The 22,186-nt window shown below is 34.8% G+C and overlaps 1 protein-coding gene across 1 annotated transcript in view; it reads left to right on the plus strand.

The window, feature by feature from the left end:
* NDST3 (N-deacetylase and N-sulfotransferase 3) overlaps positions 1–22,186 on the plus strand; it is a 133,972-nt gene that overhangs the window by 21,607 nt on the left and 90,179 nt on the right. The window contains exon 2 of the mRNA XM_032462383.1: positions 19,888–19,975. Within this exon, the coding sequence (XP_032318274.1) occupies positions 19,888–19,975 (88 nt within the window). The remainder of the gene's footprint in view (positions 1–19,887; positions 19,976–22,186) is intronic.

Below are 22,186 nucleotides of genomic sequence, written 5' to 3' on the forward strand. Positions count from 1 at the left end.
CTTCTGATGCTGCCATCTTGAACTGCCGCCAAGTGGCTCAGCGCCTCACACTTCATCTGGCTTGCAGCAAGTTGCAGCTGGTGCTGAGAGCTCCTTCTGTGCTAGCCAGTTATTTGTTGCTTTTTGGTTTTGTTTTGTGGTTTTTTTTTTTTTTTGAGTATAGTTGATTACAGTATTATATAAGCTACAGGTATATTTTTCATATTTTTAATTTCATAATTTTTAAAGGTTATTAAACTCCATTTATAGTTATTATGAAATATTGGCTATATTTCCTGTGTTGTACAGTATATCCTTGCAGCTTATTTTATACATAATAGTTTGTACCTCCTAATCCCCTGCCCCTTCCTTCTTTTCACTGGTAACCGCTAGTTTGTTCTCTATACCTGTGAGTCTGCTTCTTTTTTGTTTTATTCACTAGCTTGTTGTATTTTTTAGATTCTACATATAAGTGATATCATACAGTATTTGTCCGTCTTTGACTTATTTCACTCAGCTTAATACACTTCAAGCCCATCCATGTTGTTACAAATGGTAAAATTTTGTTCTTTTTTATGGCTGAGTAATATTCCATTGTATATATATGTATATTTACCACATCCTCCTTATCCATTCATTTGTTGATGGGCACTTAGGTTTCTTCCATATCTTGGCAATTGTAAATAATGCTGCTATGAAAACTGGGGGTGTGTGTATCTTGTTCAATAAATGTTTTTGGTTTTTTCAGGTATATACCTAAGAGTAGAATTGCTAGGTCATATGATAATTCTATTTTTAGTTTTCTGAAGAACCTCTGTTCCACAGTGGCTGGACCAATTTACATTCCCACTAACAGTGTACAAGGGTTCCCTCTTCTCCACATCCTCGCCAACATTTATTATTTGTGTTCTTTTAGATGACAGCCATTCTGACAGGTGTGAGGTGATACTTCATTGTGGTTTCGATTTGCATTTCCCTGATGATTAGTGATGCTGAGCATCTTTTCATATACTTGTTGGCCATCTGCATTTCCTCTTTGGAAAAATGTCTGTTCAGGTCTTCTGCCCATTTTTTAATCAGGCTGTTTGTTGCTTTTAAACAGACTTAGATCCAGAGGCAAAGGCTGTATGGTCTCATTATTCCCTGCCCCCCAGAGGATGAACTGTGCTAATGAAGTACATTTAAAGTGAAAAAATGCCTCTTTGCTTTATCCTCATTAAACTATTGTTTCTTTACTTACTATTGTGTGTTACAATTTATTAACTAGGAATTATAACTCATAGTAAGTTAACTCTTCTTTCTCCACTCAATTTGCCAGATAAAATAGTTGCATAAAGTTATAATGCAGTCTACTGGCTTCATGAGAATAAAGATATGAAACAGTTTCCTGCAGCTTTGAACATCAGAAGAATTTAACAGCTTTTGTGAATATAGTACTGGTGCTCATTTTTAAGCCAGGGGCAATTGTATAAATCATGTGCAGCACAGTGTACCTGTCTTTAGAAAGCTGTTTATTGTCATGTATATTTATTAGTTTTCCATGGTTTCAAACAGTATGTTTTCTTTGCCCTCTCCTAATTTTTTTTTTTTTTTTTTTGCATGCGCACACAAATTCTTACCCCAAAGCCTCTCTAGTTCATCATAAAACAGTCTTTGGGGATAATTATTTTTCCCACATACATCCTTGTGCAGTTGCTTTAGATAGTACTTTAAATAAACTGGATCTTTTCCTGTCCATAGATGTGTACAATTTTCCTTTTGCCAGTTAAGAATTGGGAAGGGTCTGAGATTTCATCCTATTTGTAAGCCAAAAAGTCAGCCTGCCACAGTTTCATGGATGCTGACAGAAAGGACAAGAGTCCTGAGTCAAAGAGAAAGTATTTTATCACTCACAGAAATAGCAGTAGCCTGAGTATTCACATTTGAGCTTATTCTCCAAGTCCCAGCTGCTGCAGGGTGATGTGAAGAGGTCTGAATGATTGATACCCACACATGCAGTGGGTTGCATCATGGAGGAATCCTAATGTTGGAGAACCCGAATCTTTCATAATGGGCAGTAATCCTACATGACCTTTGCCCTGGAGGTAGACATGGTCTTGTTTATACTGGGAAGTAAGCAAACTTGCCCTTTGCTCTGAAAGAAGATGCTAACTCTATCTTGCAAGGCTGTCTGCTCAATAAACATCCTTAAAAAGACAGTTCCAAGCAAAGGCAGTCAGTGCCTCTGCTCACAAGACATGCAGGAATGCCAGAATACCATGGAGAATTGTTTCCCAACACCGCCCAAGCTTTTCTCCATGGACTTGTGCTACATTTTATTAATGTTTTCAATACATGCTTTTAAAGTTAATTTGGATTTAGTGCTATCATAAAATCCCCAAATCACATGGCCCTCTTGCAAAGGAATATCCCATACTCCTTTTTCTAACTGAATCAAAATTCAGTTTTTAACTTCTGCTCAATTTACTTAAACTTTGTGTGCCTCAGTTTCCTGATCTGTATAATGAATTAAATAATAAATAGTATCTACCTGTTGAATAGAATAAGTGAGATAATCCACAACAGTGAGGTTAAATGAGATGGTCCATCCTTAGTACAGAACCTAGTAAACACTGAGTGTCCATTGCCCAGATATGTTAGCATTAATTAGAACTGGCTATAAGTACAGTTTGATGAGAGGTACTTAAGATACCACCTTCACTAAACTGACACCATTAGACCCAATTCCAAATATACCTTGGGAGGGCTCACTTGCCTTTTGTTGCTGTAGAAGCATTTGTCGGGAATGGGCAGAGATAAAAGGAAGTAAGTTTGTTTGTTTGTTTTCCCTGTGATATATTTTATTTTATTTTTTTACTTTTTTAAATTGAAGTATAGTCAGTTTACAATGTTGTGTCAATTTCTGGTGTATAGCACAATGCTTCAGTCATACATGAATATACACATATTCATTTTCATATTTTTTTCACTGCAAGCTACTACAAGATATCAAATACAGTACCTTGTGCTATACAGTATAAACTTGTTTATCTTATATATGCCAGTCAGTATCTGCAAATCTCGAACTCCCAATTTATCCCTTCCCACACCCTTCCCCACTAGTAACCATAAGTTTGTTTTCTATGTCTGTGAGTCTGCTTCTGTTTTAAATAAGTTCATTTGTCTTTGTTGTTGTTTTAGATTCCACGTATGAGTGATATCATATGGTATTTTTCTTTCTCTTTCTGGCTTACTTCACTTGGAATGATCCATCCATGTTGCTGCAAATGGCATTATTTTATTCTTTTTTGTGGCTGAGAAGTATTCCATTGTATTAATATACCACAACTTCTTTATCCAGTCATCTGTCGATGGACATTTAGGTTGTTTCCATGTCTTGGCTATTGTAAATAGTGCTGCTATAAACATTGGGGTGCAGATGCCTTTTTGAATTAAGGCTGCCTCTGGATATATGCCCAGGAGTGGGATTGCTGGATCATATGGTAAGTCTATTTTTAGTCTTCTGAGGAATCTCCATACTGTTTAAAGGAAGTAACATTTTTGAAGGCCTGTTGTGGGTTTTACGTTGATCATTTGATCTAGTGCTTCTATGTATTATTTCGGTCATTCTTCATAGCATTCTCAGAAAGAAGGCATCACTTTACAAAAGAGGAGACTGAGACTCAGACATTACTAACATAGTACAGCTTGTAAATGGAACAGGAGTCAAACCCTGTCTGACTCTAGTCTGACTCTGTGCCTTTTTGATTTCTAACCATTCAATCTTTCTTCCCTCAACTATCTCCCTATCTTTTGGGACAATAATATATACAACCTGCTAGATCTGAGCCATACTTGTCCCCAAATGCCACTTTTTGTACCACAGCCTATTGCTAGATCCATAGCTCAATCAGCATGGTTTTTCTCACTCTTTTTGAATACAATTCCTGGTTTTGGTGATTTTCAGCTCTTTCTCAGGAACCTTAATGACAGTGTGAGATCTCTGAGAAATGCAAGCATATAACTCCTGTAGTATGTTCGGGGTTTTTTGTTTGCTTTAATACACTTTATTTTTTTTAATTGAAGTATAGTCAGTTTACAATGTTGTGTCAATTTCTGGTGTACAGCATAATAGTTCAGTCATACATATACATACATATATTCATTTTCATATTTTTTTCATTATAGGTTACTACAAGGTATTGAATATAGTTCCCTCTGCTATACAGTATAAACTTGTTGTTTATCTATTTTATATATAATAGTTAGTATCTGCAAATCATGAACTCCCAGTGTATTCCTTCCCACCCCCTTTCCTTCCTGGTAACCAACCATAAGTTTGTTCTCTATATCTGTGAGTCTGCTTCTGTTTTGTAAATAAGTTCATTTGTCTTTGTTTTTTTTTTAAAGAGCCAATATTAAACAGACATTATAAAAGTAAATTAAAAAAACCCTGCAATAACAATAAAACCCTCATTCAGGTAAATCATACAAACTCACTTGTAACTTTAAAAGACAGACTCTTAATGCTACACTGAAACAAAGGTGAAAATATGCCTTTTTAACAGTTCCATAGGAATTTTCTTTCTTAGCAACTCTGCACAGAAAATCAATTGCACATCTTTCAGAGCAACTCATAGAAAAATCAGGCTGGGGGAAGTAATGATTGCTTCTTAACCATGGAATAAAATTAGCTATAGATTTGCAGCAGAATTAAGATTCTGTATTTTCTGAAATCTTCACTGACAGTAGTGGACCATATCAGAAGTCTTCAGAAATAATGCTCCTAGCTCTCTCAGAAATTCATCCCATCAAGAAAACCCCAAAATAAAAATTTTTAAAAGTCTGATAGAAGAGTTTAGACAACAGTCCCAGAACTGCCGGAAGGCATTTAGAATTCATGTATATAATCTTAAACAGATATGGAAGGGGAAAATGTTCTGGTGCTGTAATTGAAAGTAATCAGACAGTCCCTGAAAATAATAAACTGATGTTATAACAGTATTGGAAAACCAATCAGCCAACACAATATATGGAGATAAATGAGTTTAAAAAAAAATAGCAGGGTGGAGGGAATAGCAGGGTAGAGCACGTGCTTTTAGCATGCAGGAGGTCCTAGGTTCAATCCCCAGTACCTTCATTAAAAATAAAAAATAACTTTTTAAAAAAAAAAACATTGCAGTCTTTTGTTGATAACATTGTTGAATCCAGGCTCCTACCCTTGCTCACAATGAGCACTCTTGTTTTTATTAACAACTTCATACATGGTCCCCGCTTGGATTTTTTTGCTCTGCCCCCGTTAAAATAAACTTTTTAGAGGAAAAAAACAACAGCTATATAACATGGCCTTGTGAGAAAACCAGAACACACAAAGCCATGAAATGAAATTTCACTCTGTCAACCTGTTCGGCTTTCCCTAGGAGTTCAATTACTGTATTGGCTTTTCTCTGTTCCACTGAGCATTTCCTGAGAGCATCAGCTATTATGGACTAGCTAGATACTTGGCCATATTGTTACTTTGCATTTATCTGAAATCCTTTCAAGGATTTCAACAGAAATTTTTATTCTGTTCCATGCCACTACCATTTGGAGGAAAGTTTTATTTTACTTGAATGAGATAGTAAGTTGGCACTTCATTTTCTCGGGAACATGCTCCTCCTCCAACCTGGCTATTTCCAAACATTTCTGTAACTTCCTCATAACTTTATACCCATAACTCCCATAACTCCTCTGTCCCTTTCATACAGTGTACTTAATATTTCAATTTGAGCATCTTGGAATCAAGTCTCATTCCAAGAGCTTATTTAAACTATCTGGGCTGTTTTCAGTTACGAGTAGTTGAAGAAAATTCTCTTTACATTGAGTTATGAAGTTAAGACTGATATTCAACAATGTAATAAAATCTTATCAAAGTTTCCTTTGATTCATTGATGTGATCCAGATTCTCACATGTGCATCCCCCTAGAAACCCTCACTTTAGGAGATTTTTTTCAGTACCCTAATCTTAAAATTTAGTCATTCAGACACCACCCACCGGCCCTCTGACACTCTCTTCCTGATTGAAAGAGGCATTTATGTATATGAGTCACCTCCTGCCAGCTTCACGGGAATTACATAAAAGCAATCTGCCTACCAGCTCAGCCTAAGGACAGAAAATCACATGCAGTGTCAACGTGAAAGCCATTGTTGCTTGTGGAAAATCACAATAGAGCACTTTTAAGACCTTAACTCTCAGGATATCAGTCTTTAATCTATATACTCCATACTACGAATGAGTGAACTTTTAACTGCTATACTTTTGTCAGTTTGGTCTAAGCTTCTTCAACCTTAAATGCTTTTTTTGTGATACATAAATGACAGGCTAATTCATACTCAAGAAAAATTATATACATAAACACACACACACAGAAAAAGAACATATGAATACAAGGAGAGAATACAGATCAATAAATAAACATACAAACAAAACACATTATATTTCCACAGCATTACAAAAATATTAGTATGGAAAGATTTAAAAGACATAGTTTGTGACAAGAAAGTCTGTTTCATAGTCTTAAAAAAATTGAAAGACTTGTCTGTATAAGATGTTACACTTGGAAAGTATATTAGTCATGATATTTTTAGTTTCCTTGTTTCTAGACAAGACAGCTTATACCATATGGATAGATGGGTTTAAATCCCCCATCCTGCCTCTTATTTACTATGTGGATTTAAGCAAGTCACTTAACAACGTATCTGAGCTTCACTTTCCTTAAATGTAAAGTGGCAGTAAGTGCTTACCCTGACTCTCTTGAGTTGTTGTAAAGATCAGATGAGATGATATGTGAAAGTTTTTTTGAGAATTATAAGCTATAATATGAAGGTAAAGTTACATTCTTTTTATCTCAAAGTCAGAATTGCAGCACTCTAGTATCCTCAGTCATCATTCTCTTGCTGGCACAAAATATAGTGCTCCATGGAAGCACATGTGCACACATGGAGTGCCAGGTCACTCCTTTCTGTTGGCTCCTCTGTAGCTCTTGACTTTTCTCGGGGGTGGCTGTAGGACCCCTGAGCTGGCTGCAGTTGTGAAGGTCACTAGAAAGGCTGGGGAAGTCATAACTCTAGCTGATAGAGAATCCCAGAAGGCCCCATGTGTTCCATATACTCTTCCTTTCTTTCTCATCAGCCCCTCACCCACACATTCACAAGTTCATGGAACCTCAAAGAAAATCCCATTGAGGTTGTCCAGACACCCTGCCATGATATCTCAGAGTGGTAAGATTTCTCTCAGCCATGAGAAGCTGTAATCAGGTCCAGACTATCCTAGGAATTCAGTATGTAACACAGATCACCACTACCTATTAGAACTGGAGCTTTGGCTGCCAACCCAGACCTTCTCCGGTGTTCATACTTGGACTGTTTGGGTGGGGTTGGGGGTAAGGGGTTGAAGGTATCTCTGAAAAGCATAAATCAGTGCACCGAGCATGACTGCTTTTTAAAGATTCTTTTCAGTCTGCATATCAGGCTTTCTGTCTATGGTACAAAGGACAGCACACAGATGACGACAGAAGTGTGCACACTTATGGCCAAATTCAGGCTTACCTCACTTCTCGGAGGAGAGAGAATTCCAAGCTTGAAAGCCTAGATTTTAATGCAAAAGGGAGACAACCTTAACAGTTCTCAACTAGAATAGGCTTCCCCAAGTACAACCTGTGAGATATTATCACAGGTTATATATATAAGGAAATATATATATATATATATGGAAACTCACCATATCGGGATGTTAGAGGAAAGTTACAATATTACATCACTTTCTTTCTTTGGTTTCAATTGCCACCCTTATTCTGAGTGAAGTTGAAAATAAGTTGAACAGTTGACAATAAAACCTTAGTCACCACTTGGGTTTTCTATGAAAGTACCAGTCAAATCACAGAAATGACAGGCATCTCCAGTGGTAAAAAAATTTTTTAACGGAGAATAAAAATAATAGCAATGAGAGAATTGGAAATAGTATTTTAAATCAGTCCTTACCAAATTAATAACTATTCAGAATTGTGATGAAATCAGATTTTTAGAGCTATCTGCAGTTACTAAAGCAATGGTCAAAATAGAATATAGGTTTTTTTGTTTTTGTTTTCTAGGCTGGTCCTAAGGCATCTAATTGTGAAGGGGAAGCAAGCTAACATTCACCGAATACAAAAACTTGAAATCATCCAAGGCTGGGAAAGTATTACTAACAAGCCACTATTTTTTTTCATTAACAAATAAGTATTATAAAACCTGATGCTGAAGTCTGCTAAAACTATTTCTGACTTTGATCTTAACGATTTATTTGAAACCTGTAACTTTTCGTAATTTTATTCACTCAAAAGGAAGGAAAAAAAGTCAGGAAAGGAAGAAGTACTTCCCCTTAGTAAATTAATCAGACGTAAGTAATTTTCAGTCTTGTGAACTAATCCCAGCATTAAAAGAGGCTTTTTTAGTATAAAATAACTCCAGGTCCAAATTCTAGGATTTATGAGGTAGAAAAGGTTTATGAGACGGTCTGATTGGATCAGCTATGAAAAGATAAAATTAAAATAACATAAATGAGTAGAATTATATTCTGCAAATGTAACAAAAATGAATTTTTCTTGGTTTGGTTTGGTTTTATCACTTAACTGGTGATGAAATTTTTCAGCTACAGGATAAGACTCCAAAGACATGCCTTTTTTTGTAAGAAACGTCAATCTATAGAGCAAAGTCCAAGGAGTATGAGGGGTTGGCAGTAATGTGTTTATCCTCCTGTTCAAAGATAGATTCTTCAGTGCCACAGTTTTAAAAATACTGGGTTTGGCAGTCTCTTAAATCTCTTCCAGCTTCATATTCTGTGATTCTACTCTGTGTTTATCATTATTCATGATGCATCCTTAGTTTGGCCACAAGCAAGGGACCCAGCATTTTATTGTGTCATCATGTTCCAGGCACTGCTCTTTACACATATCACATCATCCAAAACTTAGACAATCCTATGAGGTAGGTATTGTCACACTTTTTTTTTTTCAAAATAAGAAAGCTGAGGCTCAGGAAAGGCACTTGTCAAAGTGAAAAGTTACTCAGAGTACCTTGCAGCTGGGATTCAAGCCCAGGAGTCTTCCTCCAGAAACCACACACTATTATCCTTCCGAATAGCCTCCCAATTAGAATGTTGTAAGAAAGTCACAGTAAGTTATTCTGGTAGCTTGACTTGGCTTGAAGTCTTTGTCGGATGTTAGGCCGTTTCTATTTCTGGTCTCTCTAAGTCAGCTGGCCTTCTCTCTCTTTCCATCTTTAAAGCCTCGATCCTTTTTTGCTTTTACTGCTGTTTCAGAGAAGCTGGACTGGTCCAAATAATTTTTTTCCTTCGATTACAGTTCCTTTTTTGGCTCTAGAATTTCACTTCAGCTTCAGCTCAAATTTCAGTTCAGTAGCATCCACTCATTCATTTATTTACTCACCAAGTATTTATGAGTGCCTGCCACACGCCAGGCAGCGGGCAGTCTTCAGTGAATGAACAGGCAAAGCCCTTGCTCTCGTGTTCCTTATGCTTGGTGGGAGTAGACAACAATAAATGAGTATGCACATAAAACATACTAGACACTGACAGCGCTGTGGAGAAAGTAACGTAGGACAACGGAAATAGGAAAGCCTGGGCCTCGGGGGCGGGGGGCGGAGTTGTGTTGTTGCCAAGTTTATAAGGATGGTCAGGGGAAGCCTCTCTGATAAGGTAATATTTGAGCAGAGACATAAAAGAAATGTGAATCAATGATGTGACTATATGGGGAAGAAAAAAGGAACAGCAAGAGGAAAGGCCCAGAAGCAGAAGGAAGCTGGGAGTGTTCCCCTCACAATCAGAAAACCTGGCTGAGAAGAATGAGTTGATGCCTGAAATTTCTTGACTCATGGATAAGTCATTCAGGAATCGCATTTTACTTTAAAAATATAAACCATTTTTCCAGAAAACTTATTTTAGACAATATTAATATTTTTTACATTGTTTGTTACTTTACAGGGTAAAAAGACTCTTCTCAGATATTATCTCATTTTCTCCTTAAAATATCCTATGTAGGAGTGGTGGGTCTAATTTGACTATCGCAGCCACTAACACAGCACTGGACACATAGTAGGCACTCAGTGAACGTATATTGAATTAATAAGTTGACTTATGAGTTTGATGGCACAACTTTTCTTTTTCAACTCTATCATGCTCATTTTTATTGATCGGTGATTGGATTCTAATGCAGTGAAGCTTCAGAGGCTGTGGAGATGTGTCAGGCCATCCTCCAGTCTAGTATGTTTATGTATTTAGTTTTTGTGGTGATTTATACTTTTTCTGCCTAACTCTTCCATTCAGTCCTTTAGCATCTTTCCTTGTTAGTTTCTGTAGACTCAGAATTTATCTTATCTGCTATATTCTTGGAAACCATATCCCAAAGCTTATTAAGACCTATAATGTAAAATAAAGTGATTCCAAATGAGCACATAAAACACTTCATTAAAGAATAAGTTCAATAATGTTAATACTGACAGTTGTTTTGATTTCACAGGCATTTTTCTTTTTTATGCATTTATAATTAGGCTCTAGTGGACTAAGTTGCTAAGTATACACTTGTGCCTTTACCCCAACTTTCATTTTAAAAAAATTTATATATATATATAAAAGCATTTCAGTCCATCCCAAACAGGTTCTATGATCTGATCTAAAGCCACCCTGAAATGTTCTTCATTCCACCAAACCCAGCCCTCATTACCTGAAGAACCCACAGGTTTGTGTGAGCACTACTTACCCCTACCAAAGCAAGGGCTCTCATCCAATGTTGATGATCTACCCACTTTGTGCAGCATGATTAAAAATGTGCCTCTTGTAATGGAGCACCCTTAATATGTCCTCTCCATGGAAACCATCCCCCTATTTACTCTTTAGTTGTCCTGCAAAATTTTTCAGTCAAATATTATTATCTCCTCTTCTGGTTGGAAATTATTGTGGCATTACCATCCATTCATTTATTCTTTCAACAAGTAGCTATTGGGAGCCTACTATGTGCCAAGCACTGCAGATCTACCACTGTAAAGACAAAGGTTATATCTACTCTCTTGGAAAATTAACCATTCTAAAATAAACATTTCAGTGTCATTTAGTACATTCACAGTGTTGTATAACCCCCATATAAAACATTTTCATCACCCCAAAAGGAAACCCCATACCCATTCAGCAGTTATGCCTAGTTTCCCCCTACCTACTCCTGGGAACACCAGTTTACCTTCTGCCTCTATAGATTTACCTATTCTGGATACTTCATGTAAATGGAATCATATAGTATGTGACCTTTTGTGTCTGGCTTCCTTCACTTAGCATTATATTTTCAAGATTCACTTACATTGTAGCTTGTATCAGCACATTATTCCTTTTTATGGATGAATAATATTCCATTGTATATATATGAACTGCAGTTTGTTTATCTGTCCATCCACTGATGGACCCTGGGTTGTTTCTACCTTTTGGCTGTGGGGAATAGTACTGCTGTGTGTGAAGACATATTTGTCTGAACACCTGTTTTTAATTCTTTTGAGTATAAAATTAGGAGTGTAATTGCTGAGTCATATGATAATTTTATATTTAACTTTTCGAGGAATGGCCAAACTGTTTTCCATAGCAGCTGAACCATCTTACAGTCCCATGACAATGTGATTCTTAAAAGACATCTCTATCCTCTATTAGCACTTGCCTCCTCACACCTTATCTTCCCTAGGCTGGAGCAGGTTACCCTAGGTTACCACCCTTTACCTAAAGTGGCAGCCTGATTAGCTGGGTTCATCCAACCCAGCTGAGAGGAATTTTTATTAGAAAAACTACAGAAGATAAAATTGATAAAGACGTAAAATAAAAACTTTAGAGGCTACAATCTATGTTGTATAATTTCTAACCCAGATTACTCTAGCTGTGATGGAGTGCTTTGGGGCCAACATAGTTACTAGGACCTAAACTGAATTCTGGATGAACCTACATGTTCCGTTTTTTTCTAGAATATTTCTGATTTTAGAATTCACAGTACCCATTACTTATGTGGCTCATAAAATCATTGATTAGCTGAATGCCTACTGTGTACCAAGAATTGTGCTATAGAGTAGGCATCAAAGATTTCATATTCTCAAAGAAAAGCATGCCTATAAATAAATAAATGAGAAACTGCATTGAACTATTTGAAATCAAGGAATAGGACAGTGATTCTTAAGAGTGTGGTATGATGTCACCTGTCATCAAAATCACCTGGGATGCTTTAGCCCTGCTCCAGGACTACTGTTCAGAATCTCTGGGTTAAAACCCAGGAATCTGCATTTTATTAAGCTCTCAGATGATCTTCATATACATAGAAGTTTGAGAAGCACTGAAATAGGGAATGCTTTCACTTTAGCACTTTTACAAATAATTTGAAAAGAAAATGCTTTATAATTACCTTTTTGAGTATGAAATATGTTGAATTAATTCATCAAGATTCAAAACAGTTTATGAAAATAAAATAGCAAAAGAATGTTCCACAATATTAGTGTCAAGTCTTTAAGAGTTTATTGCACTGTCAGATCAGACATTCATTCATGTCACCATTCAACAAACAGCTACTTGCCCTTCTTCTGCTCCTGACATCATGCTGGGCTTCAGGGATTACAAGTGAACTGGACGGAATCACTACCTCACGGAATTTATAGTCCAGTTTCAATTGCACATTTTATTAACATATAACTCAAACTGTTATGTAGTGGGGGGTTGGCTAGGGAACATTTTTTCAGTGTTTTTTAAAAAGTATTTAGCACTTTCCATTCTTAAGCAGAACAGATATGCTACTTAAGGGGTTTCCAATATAACTGTGCAACTGCTGAAATAAACCTAATTTGCTCTGGAATAAAAATAGGTGGGTTGAGATGCCTCAGTCCCCTCATATGGATTCCTGTACCTCTCCTTCCTTTTCTGCTTTGCTGCTAGAAGCAAGTCTTTTAAATTATTAAGGTGTTAAAATTATGTTTATTGCAACACATAAAAACCCTTTTCAGTATAATTGAGTGAATGAGATGAAGCTTATAGTTTCCTAAAGGTGCTGCATTGTAAGGAACTGTGAATTACTTTTTATGTTTATCTATTCTTTTAAAAAAAGGTACAGTAGTATTTTGACTATAGCGACCATAAGCTAAATAGAATATGCATAACAATTTCAAATGAATGGTTAGTGAGAACAGTACTTGTTTTCTATTTCCCCACTCATGTATCATTATTTGCCAATTTCAGTTCAACAAATTTTCTAGCAAAACCATCTCTCACCTGTATAGTTTAGAGGTTATGTATAATGTATGCTCTGAACCAGTTTAAGTATGTACCAAATAATTCAAGATTACTATGTTATTCTTTTCTCCTTGGCTTTCACACAACCTTTGTCCTTCCTGTTAACATAATTCAAACAATAAAATACATGAACATTGAGTTGGAGAACAGAGAATTCACTAGGTCACTTAGAAAGAAATACAAAGCCCTGTAAAAGTTACTGTAATATAGTTACTTGGAACATCTTCATCTTTTGTCCAGAATTCTCAGTGCTGATTAGACAACTCCGAAAGTGTCAAGCTCAATTTGAAAATATCATTTAAAAGTTTAGGCATATGCCTGATTTTACTCCAGCTGGGCAACAGTAAGAAATAGAAGATGGAATTTTGCGACAGGATGGTAAGGGGTTTTTAATGGTTGACTGAGGAAGGGATGGAGGATTCCATTCCTAGGGCTAAAATTCCACTTACGTGTGCTAAGAAAGGTTTTACGGCCACGTATCTATTTTCTCATTTGATCTTCATACTAAACCCATGAGTTTCTCTGATGCCGCCTGCGGGGAGGGGGGGGGGGGCGGAGATAGGTAGATAAATATATAGATACAGGAGCTTATAATTAGCTGCCCAATTGTTTTCATTTACTTTAGTAAATCTATGTACATTATATATACTTAGTATTTCCTTGACTAAGAAAACATTTAACTCTAAAAATTCTGTGCTGAAATATTATATTTTTGCCTCCTGCTGAAAAACTACACTTAATACTAAAATTTCTTTCCCAGCCAGCCTTAATTTGGCTTGCCAACTCTTTTTGTTAACTTACAGAAGATAAAATAGGTCAAAATATAATCTAGGAAGCCCAGATAAGAAACAAAAATTAGCAGATGTTTTCCCACAGAATGTCACATACATAACAAGTCCTAACATGAATCTCCACATAAAATTTTTTTGCAGTTGTTTTTTTAACTTTTATCTTTTCAATTTACTTTAATTGATACATTCATTCCATTAAAGAAAGTCAGAGAAAACCCAAAGACATATAAAATCTCCCATTTTGCTCAGTTCTCAGAGCTCAGTTTCTTTAAATTAGACCTTTTTTTTTTAACCTTCAACTAGATATTCTAATGCTTACAAGTATTTTTGCCTTTGTAGAATGAAGCCTTGAAAAACTAAGTTAACGGGGTAGCATACAGATTCAAATTTGAAAAAATACTTTTGGAAATAGTCAAATTTTCATGTTAAATTATACTCATAATACAGTTCTTTTATAATGTTAATTGGATATTAATACTTAATACTTAATATTAACTAGTACTCTTTTAATGCTTTCACAAGCATTTTCAAATTTGCTCAAAAATTGTTTTGTTTGCTGAAGAGTAAGCAGAATTATTTTCTCCTGCAGAAATGGCTATTTCATTGCTATATAAATATGTGTTGATACGCAGAGCAGTATTTATACTACATGAAAAAATGTAAACAATCTAAATGTACCACAATAGAATATAATGGTTAAATAAATTATACTATACCCATTTGATGTAATATTCAGCATCCATTAAAAATTTTGGTTTTGGAAGGTTAGTGTGACAGGAGAAAGCACATGATATACTGTTAAATGAAAAAGGCAAAATTCACAACTCTGCATTTTTAATCATAATTGGTACAGTTCTAATTTTTACTTTCTAGCTCTAATTTCACTTATTTATACATCTATATCTCTATATACACATAAGTATAAGTAGTTAGCGATTAAAATGGAATGGATTTTTATCATATTAATTTATCCTGAGAGGTAGATTTATTTGTGACTTTAATTTTTTTAATTGGAAAAAAATAATGTGTTACTTTAAAGATAATCACTGATGCATGGAATTGTAAATTACCCGAAATATATACAAAGTTTTGGAACACTTAAAAATAAAGCACCACTTTTCAATAATCAGACCACCTTTGATAGTAGACATCTATGTTCTTAGGGTTCTTGGATTGGAGGAGACCAGTAAATGGTACCTCTGCAAGTGGCTGTGATTAATTAACTCCTCCATGGCCAAAGTACTATGCACATCAGAGAGAGTTTTCTTGCCCAGAATACATGTGGTTTTCTGAATTTGGTATTAGAATAATAATTTAGGTTCTTTTGAGTAGATTTTTTATATTATCACTGCATTTTAGACATGTTGCACATAGAGAATATAGCAAAGTATCATTTTATATCATTTTATATTTTGTGTTTTTTTTAAACATTTTTTATTGAGTTATAGTCATTTTACAATCTTGTATTTTGTTTATAGGAATAATAGACTATTTCAGTTTTAAATAGAACAATGCTGCATAAAACCATTCAGGAATGAAGAGTTTAATAGAAAAGATGTGATCTAAGGATATTGCTGGTACTCAAGTTTCTGGTACAAAAGCATATTTTGAAATATATATAGAAATAATGGATAAATATATAACATTGTTCTCATAGATATTGCCAAAATTTGGTCATAAAAGCAATATAAAAAATAAGAAATATTACTGCTTAAGTATATAAACTATTATCTAGAAATAAGTTTCCCTCTTCACTATACATACTCTTGATATTAGTATCTGCCATTTGCTTCAATACATCTTTTATGTGTTTTAATGTTTATTTCTAGAATATCAAATAAATGGGTAAAATGCCACATCAAACCTGCAAAATCAGAGCTAATTATAATTTGAATCAATGTATTATAGTTGATTTAGAGGTTAGTTCACAGGTACTTTATTTAGCTTCTAAGTCCAAAGAACAGGATAGTTTTGTTTGGATTCTTTTCCTATCAAATACTGTAAATATAAATTTTAAAAAATTATCTAGAGTCACAAAGGAAAGTTCAAGTTCCATAGTTTGGGGATTTTATTTTCAGGGAGACAGAAAGAAAAACTATTCCAATCTTAAGATTAAAACATTGAACACACAAGAAATAATTTTTAAATGGACTTTTAATCCATATTTTTTACCACTGAAAGGAGAAAATTAAGAGAATGAAATGAATGAAGTAAGATGGATAAAGAAGAAAGTTAAGATCTAAGGGGAAGAAAAGATAGGAAGAGCCAACTAGAATGTTCAGTTGGGTAGAAGAAAGTGGACAGCAGCATGCAAATGACTACTTTCTTACACCATATACTCAATGTAGATTAAAGACTTAAATGTTAGACCTGAAACCATAAAACTTTTAGAAGAAAACATAGGTAGTATGCTCTTTGACATCAGTCTTAGCAATATATTTTGGATGCATCGCCTTAGGCAAGGGAAACAAAAGCAAAAATAAACAAGTAGGACTACATCAATCCAAATTTTTGAAGAAAACCATCAACAAAATGAAAAGGCAGCCTTCTGAATAGAAGATATTTGCAAATGACATATCCAATAAAGAGTTAATATCCAAAACATGTGAAGAATTCATAAAACTCAATACCAAAAACAATCCACTTAAAAATGGGCAGAGGACCTGAATAGACATTTTTCAAAAGAAGATATACAGATGACCAAAGACATATGAAAAGATGTCCAGCATCACTAACCTATTAAGAAAATACAAAACCAAACCAAAATAAGATATCACTTCACACCTGTCAGAATGGCTATCATCAAAATGACAAGAAATAACAAGTGCTGGCAAGGATGTGGAGAAAAGGGGACCCTCAGGTATTGTTGATGGGAATGTAAATTAGTGCAACCACTATGGAAAACAGTATGAAGGTTCCTCAAAAAATTCAAAACAGAACTACCATGTGACCCAGCAATTTCACTTCTAGGTATTTACTCAAAGAAAACAAAAACACTAACTTGAAAACTGCACTGCTGTGTTTATTGTAGCAGTATACAATTGTAGCCGAGATATGGAAGGCCCATTGATGGATGAATGGATAAAGAAGATGTGGTATATATATGTATATGCAATGGAATATTAGTCATAAAAAAGAATGAAATCTTGCCATGTGAAAACATGGATGGATCTAGAGGGTATTATGCTAAGTGAAATAAACCAGACAGAGAAAGATAAATACCATATGATCTCACTTATATATGGAATCTAAAAAAAAAAAATGAAAACAGACTCATAGATACAAAAAACAAATGGGTGGTTGCCAGATGGCAGGGATGAGGTAGGGAATGAGTAAAATATGTGAGTGAGATTAAGAGGTACAAACTTCTGGTTATAAAATAAATAAGTCAGAGGGATGTAATGTATAGCATAAGGAATGTTGTCAACAATACTGTAATAACTTTATATGGGACAAATGGTTACTGGACTTAGGGTGTTGATCATTTCATAACGTGTTTAAATACTGAATCACTATGTTGTACTCCTGAAGCTAACATAATATTGTACACCAACTATATTTCAGTAAAGAAAGAAGTAAATGAGAGATGCATACTATATAGATACAGATACAATTATCAGTAATATGTACATAATTGTAATTATATACATATACATGTATATATAATATATTGCTGGTAATTATAATGTCAATACCTAATATTTTATGCCATTTTGTTAGAGCTTATCAAGCACTCCTGCATATATTACCTCTTTTATATTCATTCCTCATCACAATTCCATGAGTTAGATAATTGTCTTCACTTTTAATAACTGAAGGGAAAGTTCAGAGAGGTAACATATTATTATCTATCACTAACAATAACAACAACCATATTAATAGTAGTAATAGTAGCAGCAGCAATTATAGAGGAGTGGCAGCTAATAATTGTTGAACACGTATCATATACTAGTCACTATGCCAAAGCACAAATGAATTATCTGACTTAATCTTCACAACAGTGTTTTTAGTTAATTATTATGATTCCCACTTTATATACGATGAATCTGAGGCTTGGAAAATTTGATAACATACATAGTGCTGAATAAGAACAGATCTAGAATTCCAGCTGAGACAATCTGAGTCCAAGCCTTAGTGAGTGCACTGTTAAGTCCCAGAGCTGGCATTTAAATCCATACCTTCTGATCCCTTATCTGATTTTCCTTCCATAAGGAGAGAAAGAGAAAAGCTCAGCCCTTACACCCAGGCAGCACCCCTCCCCACACCTCCTGACACCAAGGTTGTGTGTCCCATTCCTCACTTTGTCACTCCTCAGCTAGCCAAATTCTCTTTCCCCTGCCCAAACTGTACCTAGCCCTTGTGAGGATGGGATCTAACCAGTCCCCAGTGACACTGCCATCAGTTTAACCCTTTTGCTTCTATAGTTAGGTGTGGAAGTCCACAAACAGGCCTGCCTTCCATATATGAGTGCCCTCAGGACCCACATATCACATGGTTCAGTTGTGAAATGAAAGGAAGTTGTTCATGTAAACAGAGTAAGGATAGAAAAAGAAGACTTAGATACTTAAATTTCAAAACTTACCATTTGTCACATGAATTTAAATTTGAGATTCAAAAGTTCTCTTCCTCTGCTTTTACACAAGGAGAATCACTTGCATTCACAGAGAAAGCATACAATCATGGCACGGTCTCTGAATAAAATGTCTATCTGTTTATCCCCCCAAAAAGATTGAGACCATGAATGAACATGATGAGGCAGGACTTCCAGGTGTTGGCTACACTATTAAGAAAAGGTTTTGTTGTGGACCCAGCCAGTGTACTGTGGAGAGGAGGGGAAAGATTTGGTGTAGTAGAGGGAAAAAAAAAAGAGTCCCTAATTTGGAATCAGGTGATCTATATCCTTAACCTAGGATCTACCATGAATTTATCTGTAAAAATGAGCAAGTCATTTCTCCTTAGTTTCTTCATGTGTAAAAGAAGTGGTGACTAAGAGCCTTTACACATCTACCATTCAGTGTTAACTTTCTGCCTAGTTGGGGTGGATACTACCATGGTCTGGGGCAGGGACTTGGGGGCAGGGCAGAGAGAGAAGGAATATAAGAATGGGAATTTAAATATGAATGAGAAAGAAAAGAAGGAGAAGAAGAAAGGAAAAAAATCCATTAAATACTCATAGCATGATAAATACTTTATGGGATATAACAAGTAAAACTCTGATTCAAAATACTCTTGGAAGTAAGGGATTCTGTTTGTCTCTCTGTTTTTCAATGAAAGGGCAAATTAGAGATTTACTTTACCACGATATCCATTCTTGAAGAAAAGTCACTATGTTTGGGAGATCTAAGACTTAAAGATTGAAAAGTCTTGGATTTTGAAGACAAGAGATGCATCTGAAAAATAACAATCTGTTTCTTTCAACATATGTTCTTGCATAGTTCCCCTTAGAGTTTCCCTCTTTTGGCAGATGGTGAACTATGTCCCTGAGGGGGGTAAAAGGAGACGTATTGTATGTACTAGGTACTAGTTCCTTTGATACATGAGGAATAAACTTTTCACTTAATTTCCTTTTTCTAGCTGACACTCTTTGCTGATTTATTGCAAGCTAAAGGATAAATATATGTATGGGTTTATGTAATCTCAAAAGCATCTCTCTAGCTATAAAGTGATAAGGAAACTACTTTCCATCATTGAATTCTCTCAAGTATAAAGGAGTAGTTTTACTTTTTGAATGCTGAAGGAAGATATCCTCTCAATGCCATTCTCTACTTGATACATTTTTTTTTAAATTATGTATTTCAGGCCCTGCTTGATACTCAGAATCTTTTGCGTGCACAAATCACAAATTTTACGTTCAACCTGGGATTTTCAGGGAAATTTTACCATACAGGTAAGAAAAAGGAGCTTAACTGTCCTCATTAAGGCCTCCCTGACCACTCTCTTTAAAATCATGACCCCTCCTCTTCACACCTTCCTATGTTCCCTGTGACTCTCTCCTATTTTATTTTCTTCATATTATTCAGTTTCATTTAACCTATTACTTTTTAACCTTCACAAAATGTTCATAGTTTGAAAGTTTATTCACCATGTCACATTCTAATGACCTTTCTTTTCTATTGAACTATAATTTGTATATATAGAAGTGCATAAGTAATAAATATAGCGAAAGCTGCATATCCAGCATGCAGATCAAGAAAAAGAATCAAATGATATCACTTTTAAGTGGAATTTTTTAAAAAAGATACAAATTTTATTTACAAACCAGAAATAGACTCGCAGACATAGAAAACAAACTGTGGTTACCAGGGGGAAAAGGAGGGGAGGGACAGATTAGAACTTTGGGATTAACAGATACACATTACTATATATAAAACAGATTAAAAATCAAGGACCTAATGTATAGCACAGGGAACTGTATTCAATTTCTTGTAATAAGCCATAATGGAAAATAAACTGAAAATATATATATGTATCTATGTATATGTGTAACTGAATCACTTTGCTGTACACCTGAAACTAACATTGTAAACTGACTACACTTCAACAAAAACATAAGAATTTAAAAAAAGACACTACTACCAGAATCTCACCTACCCCCTCCATTATGCTGCCTTATAGTCACTAGCTTCCCTCAAAGAAAACCACTATCCTGACTTCTAATATCATAAATTAGCTTGCCTGGCTTTGAGAGGTATGTAAAAGGAATCATATTCCATGGACTCTTCTGTGTGCAGCTTGTTTTGGTCAATGTTATTTTAGTTTCACAGATATTATTATGTATAGTAGTAATTTTTTCATTTTTACTACTTTAAAGTAGTCCATTGTTTGAATTTACCAAAATTTCTTTATTCCATTACTTTACAATGTAGATGTTTGGGTTGTTTCCAGTCTTCGGCTTTTTTTGAATGGTTGTGTTAAGAACATTTTTGCATCTGTCCTTCAGAGGCCATAAGAATTCTTTTCTGTTCATTATCAACCAGGAGTAGAACTGCAAGTTACATGGGATGCTTATAATCAGCTTTTAGAAGAAAATGACCGTTTTTCAAAGTGCTTGTACCAATTTATATTTCCAACAGTTTATGAGTTTTCCTGTTGCTCTCCATTCTCACCAGTATTTGATATTGTTTGTCTTTTTAATTTTAGCCTTTCTGGTGGCCATGTAGAAATATCATCTTATGGTTTAAATGCACGTTTCACTGATGAGTAGTGAAACTGAGTTTCTTTCATATATCTATTGACCTTTTGGATATCCTCTTTTTGGAAATACCTGGGTGTTTTTTTAAATTGATTTGTAGAAATTTTTTATATATTCTTTTTATTTGAGGTTTTCTTTTTTTCTTTTTTTTTATTGAGTTATAAGCAGTTTACAATCTTGTGTCAATTTCTGGTGTACAGCACAACTCTTCAGTCATACATGAATGTACATATATTCATTTTCATATTCTTTGTCACCATGAGCTACTATAAGATATTGAATATATTTCCCTGTGCTATACAGTATAAACCTGTTTATCTGTTTTATATATACAATTCTTAATGAGCTCTCTGTCAGTTATATGTGTTGCTAATGCTTCCTCCTTATGTGTGGGTTGTCTTTTTACACCCCTACTGGTACTTTTTGCTTAACAAAAGTAATTTCATTATAGTCTACTTTATCTTTTTTTCCTTTTTTGTGTCTGTTTAAAGACATCTTTGCATACCACAACGTCTGTTTCTGGACTCTCCTTTCCTTTAGATCTATTTGTGTCATTATACTGTATTGTTTACTATAACTTTAATGTGAATATCTGCCATTGTAATATCTGCTAACCCCCAAGTTTGTTCATCTTCTTCAAGATTGCCTTGGCAATTCTTGGCCATCTGAATTTTTATATAAATTTTAAAATCAGTTTATCGGTATCTACAAATTAACTTGCTACTATTTTTATTGAGATTATATTAAATTATTAATTAATTTGGGGGAGAATTAGTATCCTAAACATTGAGTGTTCCTATCATATTTCTAATATCATATTCCTAACATATATAGGTCCTCTTTAATTACACTTGATAAAACTTTATTGTTTTTATATTTACTCCTTGGCAGGTTTTTTGATGCACT

The sequence above is a fragment of the Camelus ferus genome, chromosome 2 (genome assembly GCF_009834535.1).
Source record: "Camelus ferus isolate YT-003-E chromosome 2, BCGSAC_Cfer_1.0, whole genome shotgun sequence".
Classification (NCBI taxonomy): domain Eukaryota; kingdom Metazoa; phylum Chordata; class Mammalia; order Artiodactyla; family Camelidae; genus Camelus; species Camelus ferus.